Source organism: Salvia hispanica, chromosome 1 (assembly GCF_029641045.1).
Source record: "Salvia hispanica isolate PSC_SH4W2 chromosome 1, Shi_PSC_v1, whole genome shotgun sequence".
NCBI classification, from domain to species: Eukaryota; Viridiplantae; Streptophyta; class Magnoliopsida; order Lamiales; family Lamiaceae; genus Salvia; species Salvia hispanica.
The window spans coordinates 14,940,034-14,959,340 of NC_142692.1; the positions used below are offsets into that span (position 1 = coordinate 14,940,034).

The 19,307-nt window shown below is 37.0% G+C and overlaps 3 protein-coding genes across 3 annotated transcripts; 2 read left to right on the forward strand and 1 right to left on the reverse strand.

Moving 5' to 3' along the window:
* Positions 1–3,493: 3,493 nt before the first annotated feature.
* On the reverse strand, positions 3,494–4,705 carry LOC125188156 (uncharacterized). Its single transcript, XM_048084908.2, has one exon. It carries the CDS (start codon positions 4,703–4,705, stop codon positions 3,494–3,496), a length of 1,212 nt encoding a protein of 403 aa, XP_047940865.2.
* A 2,246-nt stretch (positions 4,706–6,951) lies between these two features.
* LOC125221188 (xylan O-acetyltransferase 1-like) lies at positions 6,952–8,618 on the forward strand. Its single transcript, XM_048123314.2, has 5 exons — positions 6,952–7,345; positions 7,420–7,591; positions 7,657–7,856; positions 7,920–8,066; positions 8,148–8,618. Exons 1-5 carry the CDS (start codon positions 6,993–6,995, stop codon positions 8,494–8,496), a joined length of 1,221 nt encoding a protein of 406 aa, XP_047979271.2. The 5' UTR covers positions 6,952–6,992; the 3' UTR covers positions 8,497–8,618.
* Positions 8,619–9,390: 772 nt separating this feature from the next.
* On the forward strand, positions 9,391–11,313 carry LOC125221187 (endoglucanase 12-like). The gene is made up of 4 exons (XM_048123313.1): positions 9,391–9,594; positions 9,751–10,167; positions 10,385–10,471; positions 10,549–11,313. The coding sequence occupies exons 1-4, from the start codon at positions 9,391–9,393 to the stop codon at positions 11,311–11,313; spliced, it is 1,473 nt and encodes a 490-aa protein (XP_047979270.1).
* The last annotated feature ends 7,994 nt before the right edge of the window (positions 11,314–19,307 follow it).

The following is a 19,307-nucleotide window of genomic DNA, read 5'->3' on the forward strand; positions in this document are numbered from 1 at the left end:
GGTAAAAAGGCCCCACATTCCACCAATTCATTCAACTCACATATCATTTAAAACTAATATATACAAGTGGGACCCCTATTCCACTAACTTTCTTCCACTCACTTTTCTTAACATTTCTTAAAATCCGCACCGATAAGAAATGGGACTCCTATTCGTGGACGGAGGGAGTATTATTTAAAAATTGAATAACTAAATCAATCAAGGTGGTCATATCAAATATTAGATGTGTAAGATTGAGCTAGTGTTTGATGCCAAAATAGAAAAACTTTTAACAATGTTGTCGAATTGAACAAACAACATTGGTGAGATTGCCTTTGAGGCCTAGGTTTTCAATTCTTGATGAGATAGATTCGTGCGCCTTTGAGAGAGCCATAGAGTCAGCATCATGAAGCCAGACCTCATAGCACTACAGCGAGCTGTGCGATTCCCAAAACCATTTTGGCCACATCCCACCACACTAATACACATGTAGTAGACATATCTCATAATTACAATGTGTTACCTAAAATCTTACTTCACTAAAAAAACCGAGGTGATATAATAACTAACAATAATCAAACAAAAGACTGAAAATTCATAGAGGAATTCGGAACCACGTTACTAACTGAATAGTATAAATTAATTAGACTACATTCGTTATCATGAAATTGAGTATTGAATTCCAAATCCAATGTTTGGTACCATAAAATATTTGGATTTAGAATTGAATTACAATTCCAATTCCTTCAAATTCAACAATTTGAATTCTATATTAAAATTAGATGATTGAAATTTCAAATAGCTATATAACTATCAGATTGGACACAAACAAGCATTACGCACGTTACACACACCCCACACACACAGAACTACGCACACAAATTGCGCGCGCGAACACACACACACACAACTATGCACACAAATTGCACGCGCGCACACACACTACACACAAATTGCGCGCGCGCACACACACACACACACACTATGCACACAAATTGCACCCACACACATAGACTATGCACACAAATTGCGCACACACACACATAGACTATGCACACAAATTGCGCGCGCACACACACACTACGCACACAAATTGCACACACATGCTGCACACACACATAGCACACACACTGGATACACAAACACAGGTGACATCTTAGACAGCTTCTTAGACGCATAATTTGGTGCACGCGCACGCACACACGAATGCAATAAATTTATTTTGTACTATATGGAGCTATTCACAGTAACCAAAATAACATTCTTCGTTCCATACATACATAAACAAAGTAAAGGCAAAATTACTCTAGATTGAGATACATTATCTATTGTGTGAATGTGTATGTTTTCAGCAAATGTGTGTGTGTATGTAGCGTGTGAGTATCCTACTAAAAATTGATTTCTTAATGGAATGAATAACCCTATGAAAACACACACAATAAATGAGAAAAAATTCCCTAGTCATAGCATACCCAGTCATAGCATAACCAAGTGACAATGTGATATGGTATGTCTTATTAATAAAATTTTGACAAGTGGAAACATATAAAGTCTCATTTCCAACTAGATTTCAACTAGATGCATAAATTATGAAAATACATTTAATTTTTCTATAAAAAGATATTATTGTAAATTATTGAAACCATGCCAAATATTTTGCATGATCAAATATACACATAATATGTACATAGATTTATACACACACAAGTGATAATAAAATGCAATATTCGTCAAGTCAAGTGAGTATTAATATAATATTGCACCCCATTTAAGATTTGATGAAATTGTTTTATGTATACATACATACATATATATACAAAAATCTACACAAACAAAAAATTGTAATTAAATTTTATTAGCATTGAATGCCAAAATTAAATTGGTTACATAAATAATTCTATAATGCAATTTTTTTCATTTTATTGTTGCACATTAGCTAAGGTATATAGCATATCATTTCTCTAACTATATAAATGTATATTTGTTATATTAAAAGATAAAAAATAGTTAATAAAAATAAAATGATCTAAATTTTACTAATATAAATCATTTTCAACGTATCATGTCAAAATTTCACAAAAAATATATATATTAGATGATTGCGGCAGGAGATAACAATTATATTTAAAATATTAAAAAACAACTAAAATTAATACGAACATACAAAAATTAGAGTAATATGGTCCATTTATTATATACGGAATGTGCAAAATCATTTATTATAATTTCATAGTTTACTTTTATAGTTTATCTATTTGGAAGTGGGACCTTAAATGCTTCCATTTGTAAAACTTTTGAAAGACATATCGCATCATATTGCCACATTGGTATGCTAGTCGGCAGTAGCGGGCGCAGAAATATTTGTCGATAGAGGTTGAGATTTTTTAATTTTGTTTTAAAGTATATATTTGAGTTATTTAGATAATTTGTAGGGACTTTTACACTATAATTTACACTAAATTTGAATAATTTTAAAAAACAATTAACAGAAAAAGAAGTAAAAATATATATATATATATATATTGAGGGCTTAAGCCCCTCCCCCAATACACTTGGGTCCGCCCTTGCTAGTCAGTCGAAGAACCTTATGCCTGCCCTTGTGGGTCCGACACAGGTCAATTCGTTTATGGGAGACACATTACATATAATATTGTTCTAGCACAAGAGGCAGTCCTTTCTATGCGGTATAGGATCGGAAAGCGAGGTGTCATGACGTTGAAGGTGGATTTGGAGAAGGCATATGACAGAGTAAGTTGAGCTTTTCTATTTAATACTTTGAATGAGGCAAGATTGCCACCGAGCATAATTGATGTGATCATGGCGTCTGTTTCCACGAGTACAATGCAAGTTTTATGGAATGGGAACTTGACGGAGAGGTTTATTCCGTCTCGAGGGCTTCGACAGGGATGCCCACTCTCCCCTTATTTGCTTGTTCTTTGCATGGAGAGATTAACACATGTCATTAGTCAAACTGTTAGGAAAGGAGTGTAGAAACCTTTCAAATTTTGTAAGAATGGACCGACACTCACTCGCCTATTTTTTGCGGATGATCTCCTATTTTTTGGAGAAGCAGGGTTAATGACCGCAGAATCTATTTTACATATATTGGAGGATTTTTGTGATAGCTCAGGTATGAAAGTTAGTATTGCTAAAACATCTTTATTATTTTCTAAGAATGTACGCTATATTGAAAGAACAAGATTGAGGGAGATGTTGGGAGTACAAGAAGTGGACAGTTTGGGTCGGTACCTAGGGCTAGGGGTCCCCATTCTGCATAAAAAGGTTAAAAGGGCATCCACAATGGGACGCCCTAAGCGACGCCCTATGCACCGCCACGTCGGCATTTTATCCTCCTCCTATTCCACCTGCAGTGGGGCGGATTATAGCCCGCCCTAAGCGACGCCCTAAGCATTTTTCTATTATTTGAATATTTAAATACTTCAAAATTTGGAAAACTAAAACTTCATTTCATTAAAATTCAAACATTACAATACGAAAAAAAAACTACAATTTCTCAACGGCGGCGGTTGCGGGTCCAAACTTCTTCAATCATGTCGGTCATGAGCTGAGTGTGGTCTTGTTGGTTGCGCATTGAGGCTTGTCGCTCTAGAACCGCACCGAAGCCAGTCGCTAATCCTCGAGTGACCGGCGAGGTCGCCTTACTGGAGCTAGATTCGGCTTCATCATCCACCCAATTGGTGACATGGCCACGTTCTTGTTCGACTATCATGTTATGCATGATGATGCAAACATACATGACGCCGGCGATGACTTCCTTGTACCAGAAACGCGCCGGACTTTTCACGATTGCCCACCGCGATTGGAGCACCCCAAAAGCCCGCTCCACATCCTTCCGCGCGGACTCCTGCTTTGCCGCAAACAAGACTCTCCTCTCACCAATTGGGCAGCTGATCGTCTTAAAAAAAACAAGCCACCTAGGGTATATGTCATCGGCCAAGTAGTACCCCATATGATGTGTGCGGCCGTTGGCAGTGAACTGAATACCGCGACCCCTGCACTGATCGGCGAATAGGGTGGATGAGTTGAGGACGTTGATGTCGTTGTTCGACCCGGCTACACCAAAGTAGGCATGCCAGATCCAGAGGCGGTGGTCAGCAACGGCTTCTGGGATCATCGTCGGGTGGCTGCCCTTGTAGCCGCTAGTAAATTGGCCTCTCCAGGCCGTCGGGCAGTTCTTCCAATGCCAGTGCATACAGTCGATGCTCCCTAGCATCCCAGGGAAGCCGTGCACCGTCTCGTGCATCCGCATCAGGCTTTGGCAATCGTCAGCAGTCGGGCGTCGCAAATATGTGTCGCCAAAAGCCTCCACAACTAACTTGCAAAAATTCTTCAGACATTCGCGGCCAGTTGTATCCCCGACGTAAAGGTACTCGTCGAACATATCTGATGTTGTGCTGTAGGCCAACTGGCGGATCGCAACCGTGCACTTCTGCAACGGCGTAAGTCCGGGTCTTCCGATCCCGTCTTCCCGATACTGGAAGTACTCATCACGGGCCTCCAACGTGTGCACAATGCGGAGAAAAAGATCTCGGCTCATTCTAAAACGGCGGTGAAAAACATTTGGGCCCCACCTTGGATTCTCGGCAAAATAATCTGCGAACAGACGTTCATGCGCTACGTCGTGCTCGCGGGGGACAAACGTCCGCCGTCGTATCGAGCGAGGGACCCGCGCCTCCGCCGCCGCCGCCGCCTGCTCCCGCTGCATTTGTGCCAAGCATTCCGCCTTGGCTTCATTAACGGCATCGAACAAGGCTCGAGTCAAGGCCCGTCTGCAGCCATCCGATGTACTCAAATCGTAGTCGTCGGGATTCATTTTTGAGTCGATGAGAGAGAATAATTGAAGAGAAATTGAAGAGATGTGAAATTGGAGTGTGTGAAATGGTAGTGAATAGTAGAGTTTAAATAAGAAAAAAATTTTGAAAAAATTCAAAAAAAATTTCGAAACGTGTGCCCATCGTCCGCGTCGTCCACAGTGGCGGACGATGCGACGGACGATGGGTATCCTCCGCGCATCGTTCGCAGACGATCTATTGGGCGCGGACGATGGTTGGCGGACGATGCATCGTCCGCACCATTGCGGATGCCCTAATAAAGAAACCTATGCTTATATTCTCCGGAAGATGAAAGGAAAGATAGCTAACTGGAATGCAACTCATCTCTCTTTAGCAGGAAGAGCTACCCTAGCCCAATCTGTATTGGATACAATGCCAATTTACGTGATGCAGACGTCAATTTGCCTATAGGTTTTTGTGATGCAATGGAAAATCAATCAGGAGATTTCTGTGGGGTCATAAGTTAGCAAAGTGGCTTGGAATAAGGTAATTCGACCCAAGGATGATGGGGGACTTGGAATTTTTAATTTGCATGCGGTGAATCGGGCTTTGGGAATGAAAAGCTTGTTGGCGACTCATTAACAATCCCAACTCTTTGTGGGGAAGTATTTTACGTTCCAAATATAAGTTTGAACCATGGTCTGACTTTAGGCCTATTGCTCTTGCGGTTTGTACACCGTTTTGGAGACTTGTATGCAGTACATGGATGGAGATGATGAGGAAGAGGATATTGTGGACTTCGGGGAAGGGAGATACAATACAATTTTCGAATCATCGTTGGGTTCCAAATTTGGAGCCCCTTTCTGCAGTGGGGGACGCAACCAATCCCAGATTATCTTCTTTATAAGATGGTGAATTATTTTGTCAAAAATACCAAATTTAAGTTTAAACATCCATTCTTACCTCCTAAGATCGTTGAACTAATCTCAACAATCATCCCACCTAACAATAGAATGTGAGGATGAGGCTTTCTGGGGGCCATCATCGACATGCAAGTTCTCTATTAAAACGACATATAATGGCCCCAACGAATTAAAACATTTTTCTGGTTGTTACTAAATAACGATATTTTGGTTAATGATGAGATGGTAAAGCGATGCTTATTTTTGGATGGGGGCTATGACTTGTGTGGTTGTCATTTAGAAACTCGAATGTATATTCTTTGTGACTGCGTTGATGCGTGACGAACATGGGTTGGTTTGGAGTGGTTCTTTGACCATACGCTAAGTTTTGATGATTGGGTGCTTCGTAATGTGAGCTCTAATTTAACTATGGGGAGTGGGATGAGGTGGTGCACTATTTTTGGTGTTGGATGTTGGCTCATTTGGAAAAAAAAGGTGTGCTTTTGTTACGCAGGGTCAGTTGAGTTCAGAGGCTGTTATTTCACATACCATTACTATGACTAAGAATATTCGTGATGTCAAGTTGGTGGCTCATGTTGGTGAAAGGGTGATACAAAGTGCAACTTTAGTTGGTTGGATGTCACCTTCACATGGGGTTCTAAAGTTGAACACGGATGCTTCCTTAGAGCTGATATCTGGCCGTGCCTATGGCGGAGGATTGATTAGAGATGACGCATGTAACTAGAGACATTGATTTATAAATAATATCGGGATTTGTTATATTTTACTTGCTGAGATTTGGTGTATTTTTCATGGAGTAGAGTTGGCTAGAAGTTTGGGTGTGCAAGTTTTGGAAGTAGAAAGCGATAGTTCTTGAGTTGTTGCTATGGTCTTGGAACACTTTGAAATCTCTACTATTTGTTGAACAATTGTGTTGAGAATCCGCAAAATACTTCATGATTTTAACTCGATCATGCTGCGACATGTGCACAGGGAAGGAAGGGAACTTTGTTGCTGATTACTTATCACATTATGCTTATTCGGTGCACAACGACGTTCATGTGTTGGAGAATCCACCCACAAAACTTAATATTTAGCTTCTACATGATAAATTAGGTGTTTTTTGATATTTTTTTGTCGGACTTTGCCCGCTTTTTCTAAAAAAAAAATCTTCAATTAAATTCTCACTCTCACAGTAGCTAATTCGACCCCCCCAAAATCCCCCTTTTGAAACTCCATCAACCATAAATAGCAAGTCGGTGGCCTTCTTCATTGTTTGATCGTCAAAATATTCTTTTTAAATTTCCCCCAATTTCTGATGGAGCCCTCCTCCCTCCGCCACAATTTCATCCTCTCCGCCGCCATGAAGCCCAACCTCCCGATTTTCATGGTCGTGGCCTCCGTCTTCCTCCTGGGCTGCTTCATGTACATCGCCGACTTCCCATTCTCTCGATCCAAAGCCCTTCACATTCAAGAAACCGTCTTGAAATCGAATGGTGAAGAGTGCGATTTATTCACGGGGAATTGGGTTTTCGATAACGTCACTCGCCCTCTCTACCGAGAGGATGAATGCAAGTTCTTAACGGCGCAGGTCACCTGCATGCGAAACGGAAGGAAAGATTCCGTTTATCAGAATTGGAGGTGGCAGCCTCGAGATTGCTCTTTGCCCAAGTAAGACTTTCTTGAATTAATCAATTACTACTACTTAATTTAGGATCACATTAATTGATTAATTATTGATTCAGGTTTAGGCCAAGATTGTTGCTTAACAAATTGAGGAATAAGAGACTGATGTTCGTCGGAGACTCGTTGAATCGTAATCAGTGGGAATCCATGATTTGTTTGTTGCAATCTCTTGTCCCTCCCTCCAAAAAGAGCCTCCACATCACTGCTTCATTGTCCATTTTCAAATTTCAGGTTAATTCTTTTCAGTTTTCTCTATATTCAAAACTAAAAATATGGAGTAACATTAAATTTTGCAGGATTACAATGCTACAGTGGAATTCTACTGGGCCCCATTCTTGGTAGAGTCAAACTCTGATGACCCAAATATGCACAGCGTCTCGGATCGCATCATCTTGCCTAAATCAATCCAAAAACATGGCACCAATTGGAAAAATGTGGACTACCTCATTTTCAACACTTACATTTGGTGGATGAACACTCCCTCCATGAAAGTTGTGTAAGTAATACAAGTTTGAACATTTGCAAATAGAGCTAGTAATTATGTGCGTTGAATTTGCAGGCACCAAAACTCGAGCGAATACGAGCAAGTGGAAAGGGAAGTGGCCTACAGAAGCGTGCTCAACACTTGGTCCAAATGGATCGAGAAAAATGTAGATCCAAATCGCACCAAAGTTTTCTTCATGAGCATGTCGCCTCTTCACATCAAGTAATTAAAACACCAAATTCCTCAAATCAAATCGATTTCAATTTCGTTTTGTTAATTAATTGATCGGATTCGGGGCTGCAGGAGCTCGGATTGGGGAAACGCGGAGGGCGTGAAGTGCGCTAGAGAGACGTCTCCGATCGTCAATGCGACGCCGGCGCTGGACGTGGGGACGGACGGGAGGCTGTTTGCGGTGGCGGCGAGCGTGACTAGGGGGATGAGAGTGCCTGTGAGTTTCCTCGACATCACGCGCCTCTCCGAGTACCGGAAGGACGCGCACACGGCTGTCCACACCATCAGGTATGGGAAGATTCTGACGCCGGAGCAGAAGGCGGATCCGGCGGCGTTTGCCGACTGCATACATTGGTGCCTCCCTGGATTGCCGGACACGTGGAACGAGCTCCTTTACGCTCGAATCATCTCTGCATCTTGACCGTTGCTGGAATTTTATTGATTTTGGAAATGTGTTTGTAATATGAAATTGCATATACAAGTGAATAGAAAATGAAATTGTAAGTAATTGACTCTTTTGTTACTAGTGTATCTAGATTTGTTTATTCAGAGTGAGTTTTCTAAGATTTTTTATTTAAATTTTTGCTAGTCATCCATAATATCTCTAATTTAATTACATTGGTGGTGGTAGTGGACTTGAATTAGTATTTTATTTTGGAGTGAATTTACAAATTAGGTTATGAACAGTTGGATTCCCTAATATATTTTAATATCTTGAATAGTCCATATATTTAGGGGTAATCACATTTTTTTTCCTCTACTTTTAAATTTTTTAGTAATTTTCAAAAACTATCTTCAGCTCTTCCCAAGCCAATACGATTGAAGAATATATAGCTGGAGGCTGAATGATATGAAGTTGTGAATCAAAAATTTGCGGAAGAAAATGAAGGCAATAATTGTCTATCCAAGTCACAACTTAGGGGAGAAGAAGATCTGCCCATAAATTTATGATAAGACTATTCCTAGTGAAACAAATTCAATAGTTATGAAATGAATATTTATTTTAACTAGAATGGAATTAATATTAGTATGAGACTAACTATAGTGAGAAAATATTCGGATACCTTGGCTCATTTTGACCAAAGAGATCTCTTTCTATATATTAATACGCAGACTTTGAGAAGCATTTATTTTATTTTCAAATTAGAAAAATGAGTCGATGCTATTTCCTTTCAGAGGCTAATCAATAGCTGCACTAATTACGGTAGTAAATTATTAGTAAATTTTGCTGAGAATTTTGAATAGGTTAAAGAAAGGTTATTGGTTAGTATAAATAGTGAATGTAGGAATTAATGATACGTAGAAAAGTAGAATAATGTCGTCTGGTTTGCGTTACTTGAGCTTTGGTTTATGTGTTGTGTTGTTGTTGTTGCAGAATGGTGCTGCTTCATTTGACTATGGAGATGCATTAACCAAATCTTTGCTGTATTTTGAGGCACAAAGATCCGGCAAATTACCTCCACATCAACGAGTGCAATGGCGTGGCGATTCAGCTCTTCGTGATGGCAATAATGCTGGGGTAAGTAAGTGTACGTGCAGTGTGTTGGCCTAGTGGTAACGTGGTTAATTCTAAGGCCAGTGGTCTTGGAATCGAGTCCCATATTTGAAATTTATATTCATTTGCCTACTAAAATTTAAAAAGAAGTGCAAGTGTAACCCTTATTTCATAATGTAGATTAATTTGGTGGGAGGATACTATGACGCCGGTGACAACGTTAAATTTGGGCTTCCGATGGCGTTCACAGTGACGATGCTGGCATGGAGTGTGGTGCAATTTGGGCCTCAGCTGGAGGCCCGCAAGGAGCTGTGGAATGCTTTGAATGCTATAAAATGGGGAACGGATTATATGATTAAAGCCCATCCGGAGCCCAATGTGCTCTACGGCCAAGTCGGAGAAGGCGGCTCCAACCATGCTTGCTGGCAAAGGCCCGAAGACATGACCACACCCCGCCCCGCTTACAAGATCGACGCCCAACATCCCGGCTCTGATCTCGCTGCTGAAACCGCAGCCGCTTTGGCTGCAGCCTCCATTGCTTTCAACGCACATGGACTCCGTACTTATTCCTCCACGCTTCTTAACCATGCAAAACAGGTAGAGGCTGTTCGATTTGCAAGATTATAAATACTTTAGTTCATGAGAGTGAATCTCACAACTTGGATAATCATGTGATAATTAGTCATAGTCAGATTTCTCTAACTAAAATAATCTCACAAATCAATCCTAAATTATATCTTAATATAATTTAAGATATAATTTTATCTAGAAAACGGATTATCACCTTGATATACTAATTTGCAATTTGTTGCAGTTGTTTGAGTTTGCCACAAAGTACATCGGTCAATACCAAAATAGCATTCCAACGGCTGGACAATTCTATTCAAGCAGTGGATATGAGGTTGATATTAAACTAGAATCATGTTTTTTTTGCAATTTTGTTTGGAAGTAAATAAGATTGTGTTTGATTTGGTATAGGATGAATTGGTGTGGGCTGCAGCCTGGTTAGGCAGGGCCACCAACGACAACAACTACCATAATTTCATTACCAAATCCTCAAATTCAGGAGGCGCACGAACCATGTTTTCGTGGGACGACAAATATGCAGGTGCCCAACTCCTTGTGGCAATGAGCACTCTGGAGAAAAAGATGTGGGCAAATGGTGGAGAGGTATACGAGATGAAGAACAACGGTGAGCAATTCCTTTGCAATTGCATCCAAAAAGGAAGCTTCAACGTCCCAAGAACGTACGCCGGTCTCTTATGGTTTCAAGAATGGAACAATCTTCACTATGTTGCTACCGCATCATTCCTGGCCGCTGCGTACGCAGAGACCCTGGCCAATACTAGAAGCACCATCCAATGCCCTCATGGGCCGGTCTCGTCTTACGACTTGGTCACATTTGCTAGGTCACAAGTGGATTACATTCTAGGGTTAAACCCTAAGGGGATGAGTTACATGGTTGGATTTGGAACAAACTATCCCAAAAGAGTGCACCATAGAGGAGCGTCTATAGTGTCAATCAAGAAAGATCCGCGCCCGGTGAGCTGCCAAGGAGGTTTTGAAGAGTGGTTCCACAAGAATGCAGATAACCCTAATGTTGTCTATGGGGCCGTTGTAGGGGGGCCCAATCGAAACGACGAATATAATGATAAAAGAGAGAATTACCAACAAGCGGAGCCTGCCACTGCAAATGTTGCACCGCTCGTTGGGGTTTTAGCAAGCCTTGCTCTTCGATTTTAGATCATTTTAAAACATTCACAACTCCTACTTTTAGTTTTAATTTTTTTTTAGTTACTTTTATGTTAGGATTATGTAGTCAGTACGGAGTACTGGTTATGATAATTTTTTCCTAATGTCGACCACTTTCTCTATTAATAATACTCCGTATTTCAATTATATTTATTTCTCTCTCTTTAATTTTATGTTAAAACTCTTGCCTTCTATATTCACTTTAAGACTATTCTTAGCGAGCATACTAAGTACAAAACTATAAGCAGCCAGTGCATAAAAAATGTAATAAAATTTAAAAGTAAAATGATTTTAGGATATGATACGTCTTGCCTTTGAACTAAGAATTGGACATACATATAACATACCATTTCCCCTTAAATGATGTATAATATTTTTTTAATGTTATTTCTAAAGGTTAATTTTCTGTTAAAACATAAAAATAAGAGTGAACTACATAAATGATACATGATATTTCAATTTCGCACATAAATAGTATCTGATCTTTATTTTATATCGTTTTTTGGTACCTATAAATCACATTTTTGGTACCTGATGCAATTTTCACCCCAAAATACCCTCTAAATAATTTCATTTTTCCATTTATGTCATAAAGGATATTTTGAGCATTGACAAAACTAGTACAAAGTGATATTATAATATCTTCTCTCATTCTCCTCACTCTTTATACTATTATTATTAATCAATATTAATATTATTATTTTGATGTTATAAATTAATAATTAATTTATTTTTAATATCATTTAAATATACTTAATCATAATTATAGGTATAATTATATTTAATTACTATAATAAAATTATTGTTATAATAGTAAAAACTAGTAGTAATTAATAAATAATAATTATTATTTTATATTAATCAATATAGTCTTAATAAAAATTTAATATTGTAAATTGTATTCATAATGATAAAGAGTTAGAGTTGAATATTTTTAGTTAGGTTAACCCTAAAATGAGTATAAATAATTTAATTAAAAATATTCAATTGATTTAGTTACTTTAAATAATTAATTTAATTAGGTGTTTTGTTGTTGATTTATATTATGAATGCAATTAGATGTATGTATAAAACACAAAAAAGAAAGAAGAAAAAGAAGATAATAGGAAAAAGAGGAAACATAAACTAAGGAGAAAAGAAAGAAAGAAGAAAGGAAGATAAAATACTAAAAAGAAAGAAGAAAATGAAGAAAAAAGAAAGAAGAATAAACTAAAGAAGAAAAAAAGAAATAAGAAAGGAAGAAAAAAAATCACATATTTGGTTCTTTTAAATAGAAAATTCCAAAAATATCCCCATAACAAAAAAATCAAATGTTTGGTACCAGAGTTATTTTTGTTATGGGTTACCAAAAACAATATAAAGTAACGGTTCACTCTAAAAATAAAATGGCACGGAAGTAAAATGACAGAGTACTACAACTTTTAAATGATAATACTACCTAATAAAATTCAAAGCAACATAGTAATAAATTTGAAACCTAAGTAAGGAAAACATTTCAATTACTCGAGCCATTTAATCAAATTCTAAGCAATTTCAATTTGTTCCAAGCAGTTTTTTTTTTGATCTCATCATGTCAAGAATGTACCCGAGTAATTGATTTCCCGATCATGTGAAAATAAGAAATTTAGAGATGAAAAAGATAATTTCAAATTATAAGTGTCACTCGAGGAATGGAATCTTGAAAAAGGAATACGATGCTATTCAACAGCCAATCATATCTCAACAGCTTCAATATTTCTTGCGAATTTACTAACAACTTTTTCCACTGCCACTTTATATATTTCTCCCCCACGAAAATTTATAATCCTCAAATTAAGCATTTCTTCTTCTCTCATCTCCATTTTCTTCTTCTCACAAGTTCTGCTTCCTAATGTCATTTTTATGCTTATTTGGTGTACAATTTCATGGACAAGCATCAAAGAAGGCCGATTTTGCAGTTGAATTGTATTTAGAGTAGCTATTTATTTAGTTGTGACTCTTTTACAAAAATCTTACTAGTATTTTTAGTTAGTTCGAGACTTGAGCTATAAAGTCATTGCGCTAAGATTTTTGATAGGATACTATCAACACATTCATTTTGATTTTCATATTTTTCAATTAAATAATTGTTTTTTAATAAATATGCTTCACTGTCTTGTTGATGGGATTTATTAGTGCCCACTCAATTCGTAACCATGAAGCCAAAATGATTTCAAACTGCCCTTCTTATTTGCTTTTCTGCAGCATTGTTTAATCTGAAAAGTTTTGGGTGGTTGAAAATATACTAAGTAGGAGTACTTATTAATTACTGTATTTATCAATTTTCCAAATCTTATTTTACTATTTCTGTTCGTAGAGATCTGATTTATTTTTATTTTACTGTCTTTTGATTTATTACCGTTTTTATATTTTCGTTTAATTTTTTTTTACTCAGAAGTGATATGCCGATCAAATTATAGATCGATCCAAATAACTGCGGTCTTATGATTTTTTTATTATTTATTGTTTCTTTTTAATGGAGAAAATATTTACTGATTTGGGAACCAATAGTTTATATATTTAATTTGATTTATGGTGCTTTTTATGAAATTGCATATATATACTCTGTTACCTGCAAGTCAGTTTGGTTCATAATTGTTACATTTTGACTTTTGAGGTACTAAATCAAATTAAGATAATTTTCATAATTTCGACTACTTTGATCTTCAGAATTTGCAAAAGATATTCGGTTTATTAATTGCTATTATGGTTAACCAATTTTATAATCCCAGTCTGTGTAGCAAATCGTAACCATTCCTTTGTGAAGTGTGAATCTGAGTTTGATTTGCCTACTAATGAAGTCCATAAATATATCGAGTTTATTTTGTTATAACAATAAGATTTGAACAAATTATTATGTGAGTGTAGTATTTTATTCCCTATTATTTTACTGTTCATATATAGACACACATTTTTTTATTGCCTATTGATGTTATTTAGTTATATTTTTGTATTTTATTTCTATAATAATTATATGATTTGATTTATTTTCTTATGAAAAAAATACTACTCCCTATCTTTTTGCATTCACACATGGGAATGTTATAAATGTGTACAGTTTTTAATAAGAAACAATAAATATATAAAATTATTTTTATCATTCTCTATAATCATTTAATATGTCTGTTTCTCCATTTTCATTTTTTTTCCGTCAAAATATGTTATCAATATTTCGTTTCTTGGAGATGAATTTCTTATATCAGAGCTAAACTATGAAATATAAAAACAAAATAGAAACTAGCACGAGTTATATTAGCGTGAATGTGGAGTATAATATAGTCTTATAGAAATATGATTTGAAATTTTAAAAAGAGTAAACGGTGGAAATGAGCAAAGCCGAACACTGTGCTTCGTTTCGGCTCTCATCCATAACCCATTAAATGTCTATTTAGTATTCAAATAATATTATTATACCTTAGGCAGCTTATAAAAACATATTATGCCTTAAAATAGAGAGTGCATAAAAAATCACCGACATAATACTCAAAACAGTGGGTATAACATATGAGTTTGATTATGTTAAAAAAAACGTATATCCCACCAATTTACAATTTGATTTATATTTCATGAAATGTGACATGAGTTTTTATAAATTATTTGTTTACATGAAGTATGGTGAGTCATTAAGTAAATTCACACTAACAATTTTATCCAAAATGGCTAAAGAACTAGTAGTACTTAATAGATAAATAAAAGCTGTACACATAAAAGTTCTTATTTTGCTAACATATAGTAGTATTTTACTATCAATTGATTTAAAATACCTTTGCACATGTTAAAATTTAAACTGCATTATTTGGTTGATTGTTTTCCCATTCCTAATTCACAACACATTACTAATTAAATATTAATATATTATGAGATCATTTGCATAATTTGGTCAACGACGTTAGAGCATTTCTTTTTTTAATTTGGCCTTAGGAAAAAACATTCACCCTCCCCTTTAAAAAGGAAAAAAAAGAAAAGAAAAAAAGGGGACATGGAGATTTCAATTCTTTATTCTAATATAGCTCTATGTCAAATTGAGTGCACCTCTCTTAACGAAGAATTCCTGTCACGAAGGCGTCCCTAAGCTTGGGATCAGCGCAAAATAAACGGAAGGCTGGCGCGGAAGAGATTTCCGTCTGCAGCGAGCAGAGTTTGTGCGAGCAGAGTTTGTGTATTGCACAAGTAATGTGGGCAAAATGTTTCTTCATTAATTGAGAAACGAAATTAATGAATGTCCGATTTATAATCTAAGGGCCATATGGTTGGTTCGACCTAATCTTATATACCGGAAAAGAACCAACAAAGAAAATAATGTGAATCTTCTAGATTGAAAACTCATGAATTTGCCTCGGACTTGTTCTTGTAAATAAACCCAGTAAATAAATAAGATAAACCAAGAAATGGAACAAGAAAAATGGATAAAAGGATAGATGATGGATTAGTGTTATGATTTAGGTGAAGAACAAGAAAGAAATCCCAAAAGCACTTTCACATACAAACACCTAATGGCTCCACAAACTAGCAACACAAGAACTAGCAAGCATACCTTTACAATCAACCTTAGCCCGGCAAAAGATCGAATGCAACCCGAAGGAATTTGATAAGTCTTCAAAAGATGAAGAAGGTGAGCTCTCAAATATGGAGAAATTGTCTCTTACAAATATTCAAAAGCTGAGAATGAAACCCTACAAAAGAGTATTTATACTAAAACCAAAGTAATAGGGAAAATAGTCTTTAAAATCTTAAAAAATGGCATTTTCGGGCAAAACGCCCGGCCCGGGCGTTTTGGGGCCTTGCCCGGGCGTTTTCTCTGTGGCCGGGCATTTTTGGCAGCTCTGCGCGACTTTCGTCAAACGGCCATAACTTCCTCATCCGAACTCCGATTGAGGCGTGTAAGGTACTCACGCGAAGCTCTTTTGACGATGAAGATAATGGTGGTCTTAGAACAGCATTTGGACATCATTTTGATAGGAAAATTCTGGTTTGAGTCAGACCTTCGAATCCGGCTTGGCTCCTTGTCATATCTCCACCTTCTTTTCGGACCCCAATCAACCCATGGCCCTCGATGTCGTTGCATCCTATGATTGTGAATACCCGGATTCACATCAGCAACTCCCCAAAACTTATCAACACCTCTATCCAAATCATCAAGAAACACTAATTTCTCCACCCACTAATATGATATTTCCATATCTGAATTAATTCTCGTAAGTTAGGTTATAAACGCGATCCTACAAAAGCCAATAATACTTCTACTTTTCTCATTATTATTACTAAACCAACTCAAATCTTCATGGTTTCAAACTTTCAATCTTAATCGAAAAGATCAATAAAAAATCCCAAAATCATCTTAATAAGGAGTAGTAACAAACATCGACAAGTAAAAGGTTCAAAAGGAAAATTTACCGGTTTAGAATTGCCATGAATGTTGGAAACGACGGCGTAAAATGGCACCTCTTTTCCCTCTTTTGGAGTAAACTGAGTATCCGTCCCCTTCAAACACGACCTCGCTAGTCCTATGCAAATTCGATGTCGTCTTAGCTTCCTCTATGCTTAAGCTTGTCATCGGAATATCAATCCTCACCGGCCTTTTCCGCTTCGACGGTACAATTCCATGTTCCTCTTCCCGCATCCCTCCATTTAATGGCTGCACTACTTGTTTGGGACAAGGGCGGAGGAGCGATGGCAGGCTTGTAGAAAACAAGCAACATATTCCTTGGCGACGGCCTAGCAGCTGCTACAACACAATGCATGATTTGTTTCCCACACTTAAACTTTTTAAGTGAGGGATAGCCTGGAACGTCGTCGTTTTGTCAGGTGTGGCGATACTCCTCTATATTTTATTTATTCAAATAAAATTTGACTATTTTCCAAATGTATTTTTTATTTTAATCATAAATTCACAATAAATGTGTGATTTTTTTTTTCTGATTGATGGTAAATTTTATTATTGAACTAATCAAAAAGGAAATAAAAAAAATAAAAATGAGAGCGTGAGATTATAAGAGACGGTCAACTGAATGAGGTGGCATGCTATTAATGACTAATTGAGTCAACGGTCAAACACGCAATTTCCGATGATTTTATTGAGAAAAAATCTCATTTATTAGTCTAAAATAAAAGTATTTCAAGAGCTATAAATCAGATCACTATAAATCGCTGACTGTTATGGATTGAATTTCGCCATTTGTATGCATAAATATTTAGCAAATCAAATCGAACATAATTAATAAATAAAATGAGAGATCTAAGAGATGTAAGAGACTTCGTATCTATCAAAAAATAGTGTTCCCTTCAAAGTTTTGGTTACGGGAGGTGATTATGCAATATAGTATAGTGATTTGGCATGCATGAATTTTACTTCATTTTATGACATTTTAATTGTTATGTGCAATAAAATTATAAAAGTATTGAATTAAACTTTAAATAAAGTATAAAGTATTAAATTTAGTTGTAATTGTTTGTTACGAACTCGCCAGCTCGCTCAACGGAGGTGAACAACGAGAATAAGGAAGGTGGAGAGGAGGAGCCGTCTGTGGAGGAACCGGCAGTGGAGGAGTCGGAGGAGATGTCGACATCGCGGAAGTTGAGGCCGAGAGAGAACATCAAGCCTCCAAATTTTTATAAGAATTACGTCGCCAAGTAGGCGAGTAAATCTTTTAGACTAGGCGTTTTATTTATTGCTTTTATTTTTGGATATTGGTTTTATTTTATATTTTTCGAACATTTAGTGTCGGGCGTTTTATAAGCTCCGTCGGGTTTTCTGATGTGAATCCGGGTGTCCTAGAGAATAATCGAAGAACCGGATTTGAGGACAAATCCTTTCACAAAGAAGGAGAGGATGATGTGAATCCGGGTATTCACAATCATAGGATGCAACGACATCGAGGGCCATGGGTTGATTGGGGTCCGAAAAGAAGGTGGAGATATGGCAAGGAGCCAAGCCGGATTCGAAGGTCTGACTCAAACCAGAATTTTCCTATCAAAATGATGTCCAAATGCTGTTCTAAGACCACCATTATCTTCATCGTCAAAAGAGCTTCGCGTGAGTACCTTACACGCCTCAATCGGAGCTCGGATGAGGAAGTTATGGCCGTTTGACGAAAGTCGCGCAGAGCTGCCAAAAATGCCCGGCCACAGAGAAAACGCCCGGGCAAGGCCCCAAAACGCCCGGGCCGGGCGTTTTGCCCGAAAATGCCAATTTTTAAGATTTTAAAGACTATTTTCCCTATTACTTTGGTTTTAGTATAAATACTCTTTTGTAGGGTTTCATTCTCAGCTTTTGAATATTTGTAAGAGACAATTTCTCCATATTTGAGAGCTCACCTTCTTCATCTTTTGAAGACTTATCCAATTCCTTCGGGTTGCATTCGATCTTTTGCCGGGCTAAGGTTGATTGTAAAGGTATGCTTGCTAGTTCTTGTGTTGCTAGTTTATGGAGCCATTAGGTGTTTGTATGTGAAAGTGCCTTTGGGATTTCTTTCTTGTTCTTCACCTAAATCATAACACTAATCCATCCTCTATCCTTTTATCCATTTTTCTTGTTCCATTTCTTGGTTTATCTTATTTATTTACTGGGTTTATTTACAAGAACAAGTCCGGGGCAAATTCATGAGTCTTCAATCTAGAAGATTCACATTATTTGGTATCAGAGCCATTGGTTCTTGTTCTTGTAAGCAAAAAAAAAAAGAAAAAAAAAAAGATAAATTCCTCAAAGGGTGAAAATTGTTAGAAATTTGTCAAAAAAAAAAGAGAGATCTCAAATCCTATCCATGGGCTTTAGCTATAAATAGATATATGCGTTCTTGGGTATGTCAATTTGATTGTCTAAAAGTTATAGGCCAAAATTTCATCAATTGTTTGGTCTATTGTTGATGGTTGAAATTGTGCACACAAAGTATTTGTTAATTTGTCCCATTGGCTTAGCTTCCTACTTTCACTAATCTTGTGGCTTCTTGGACTAGTTTTCACTTGCCTAG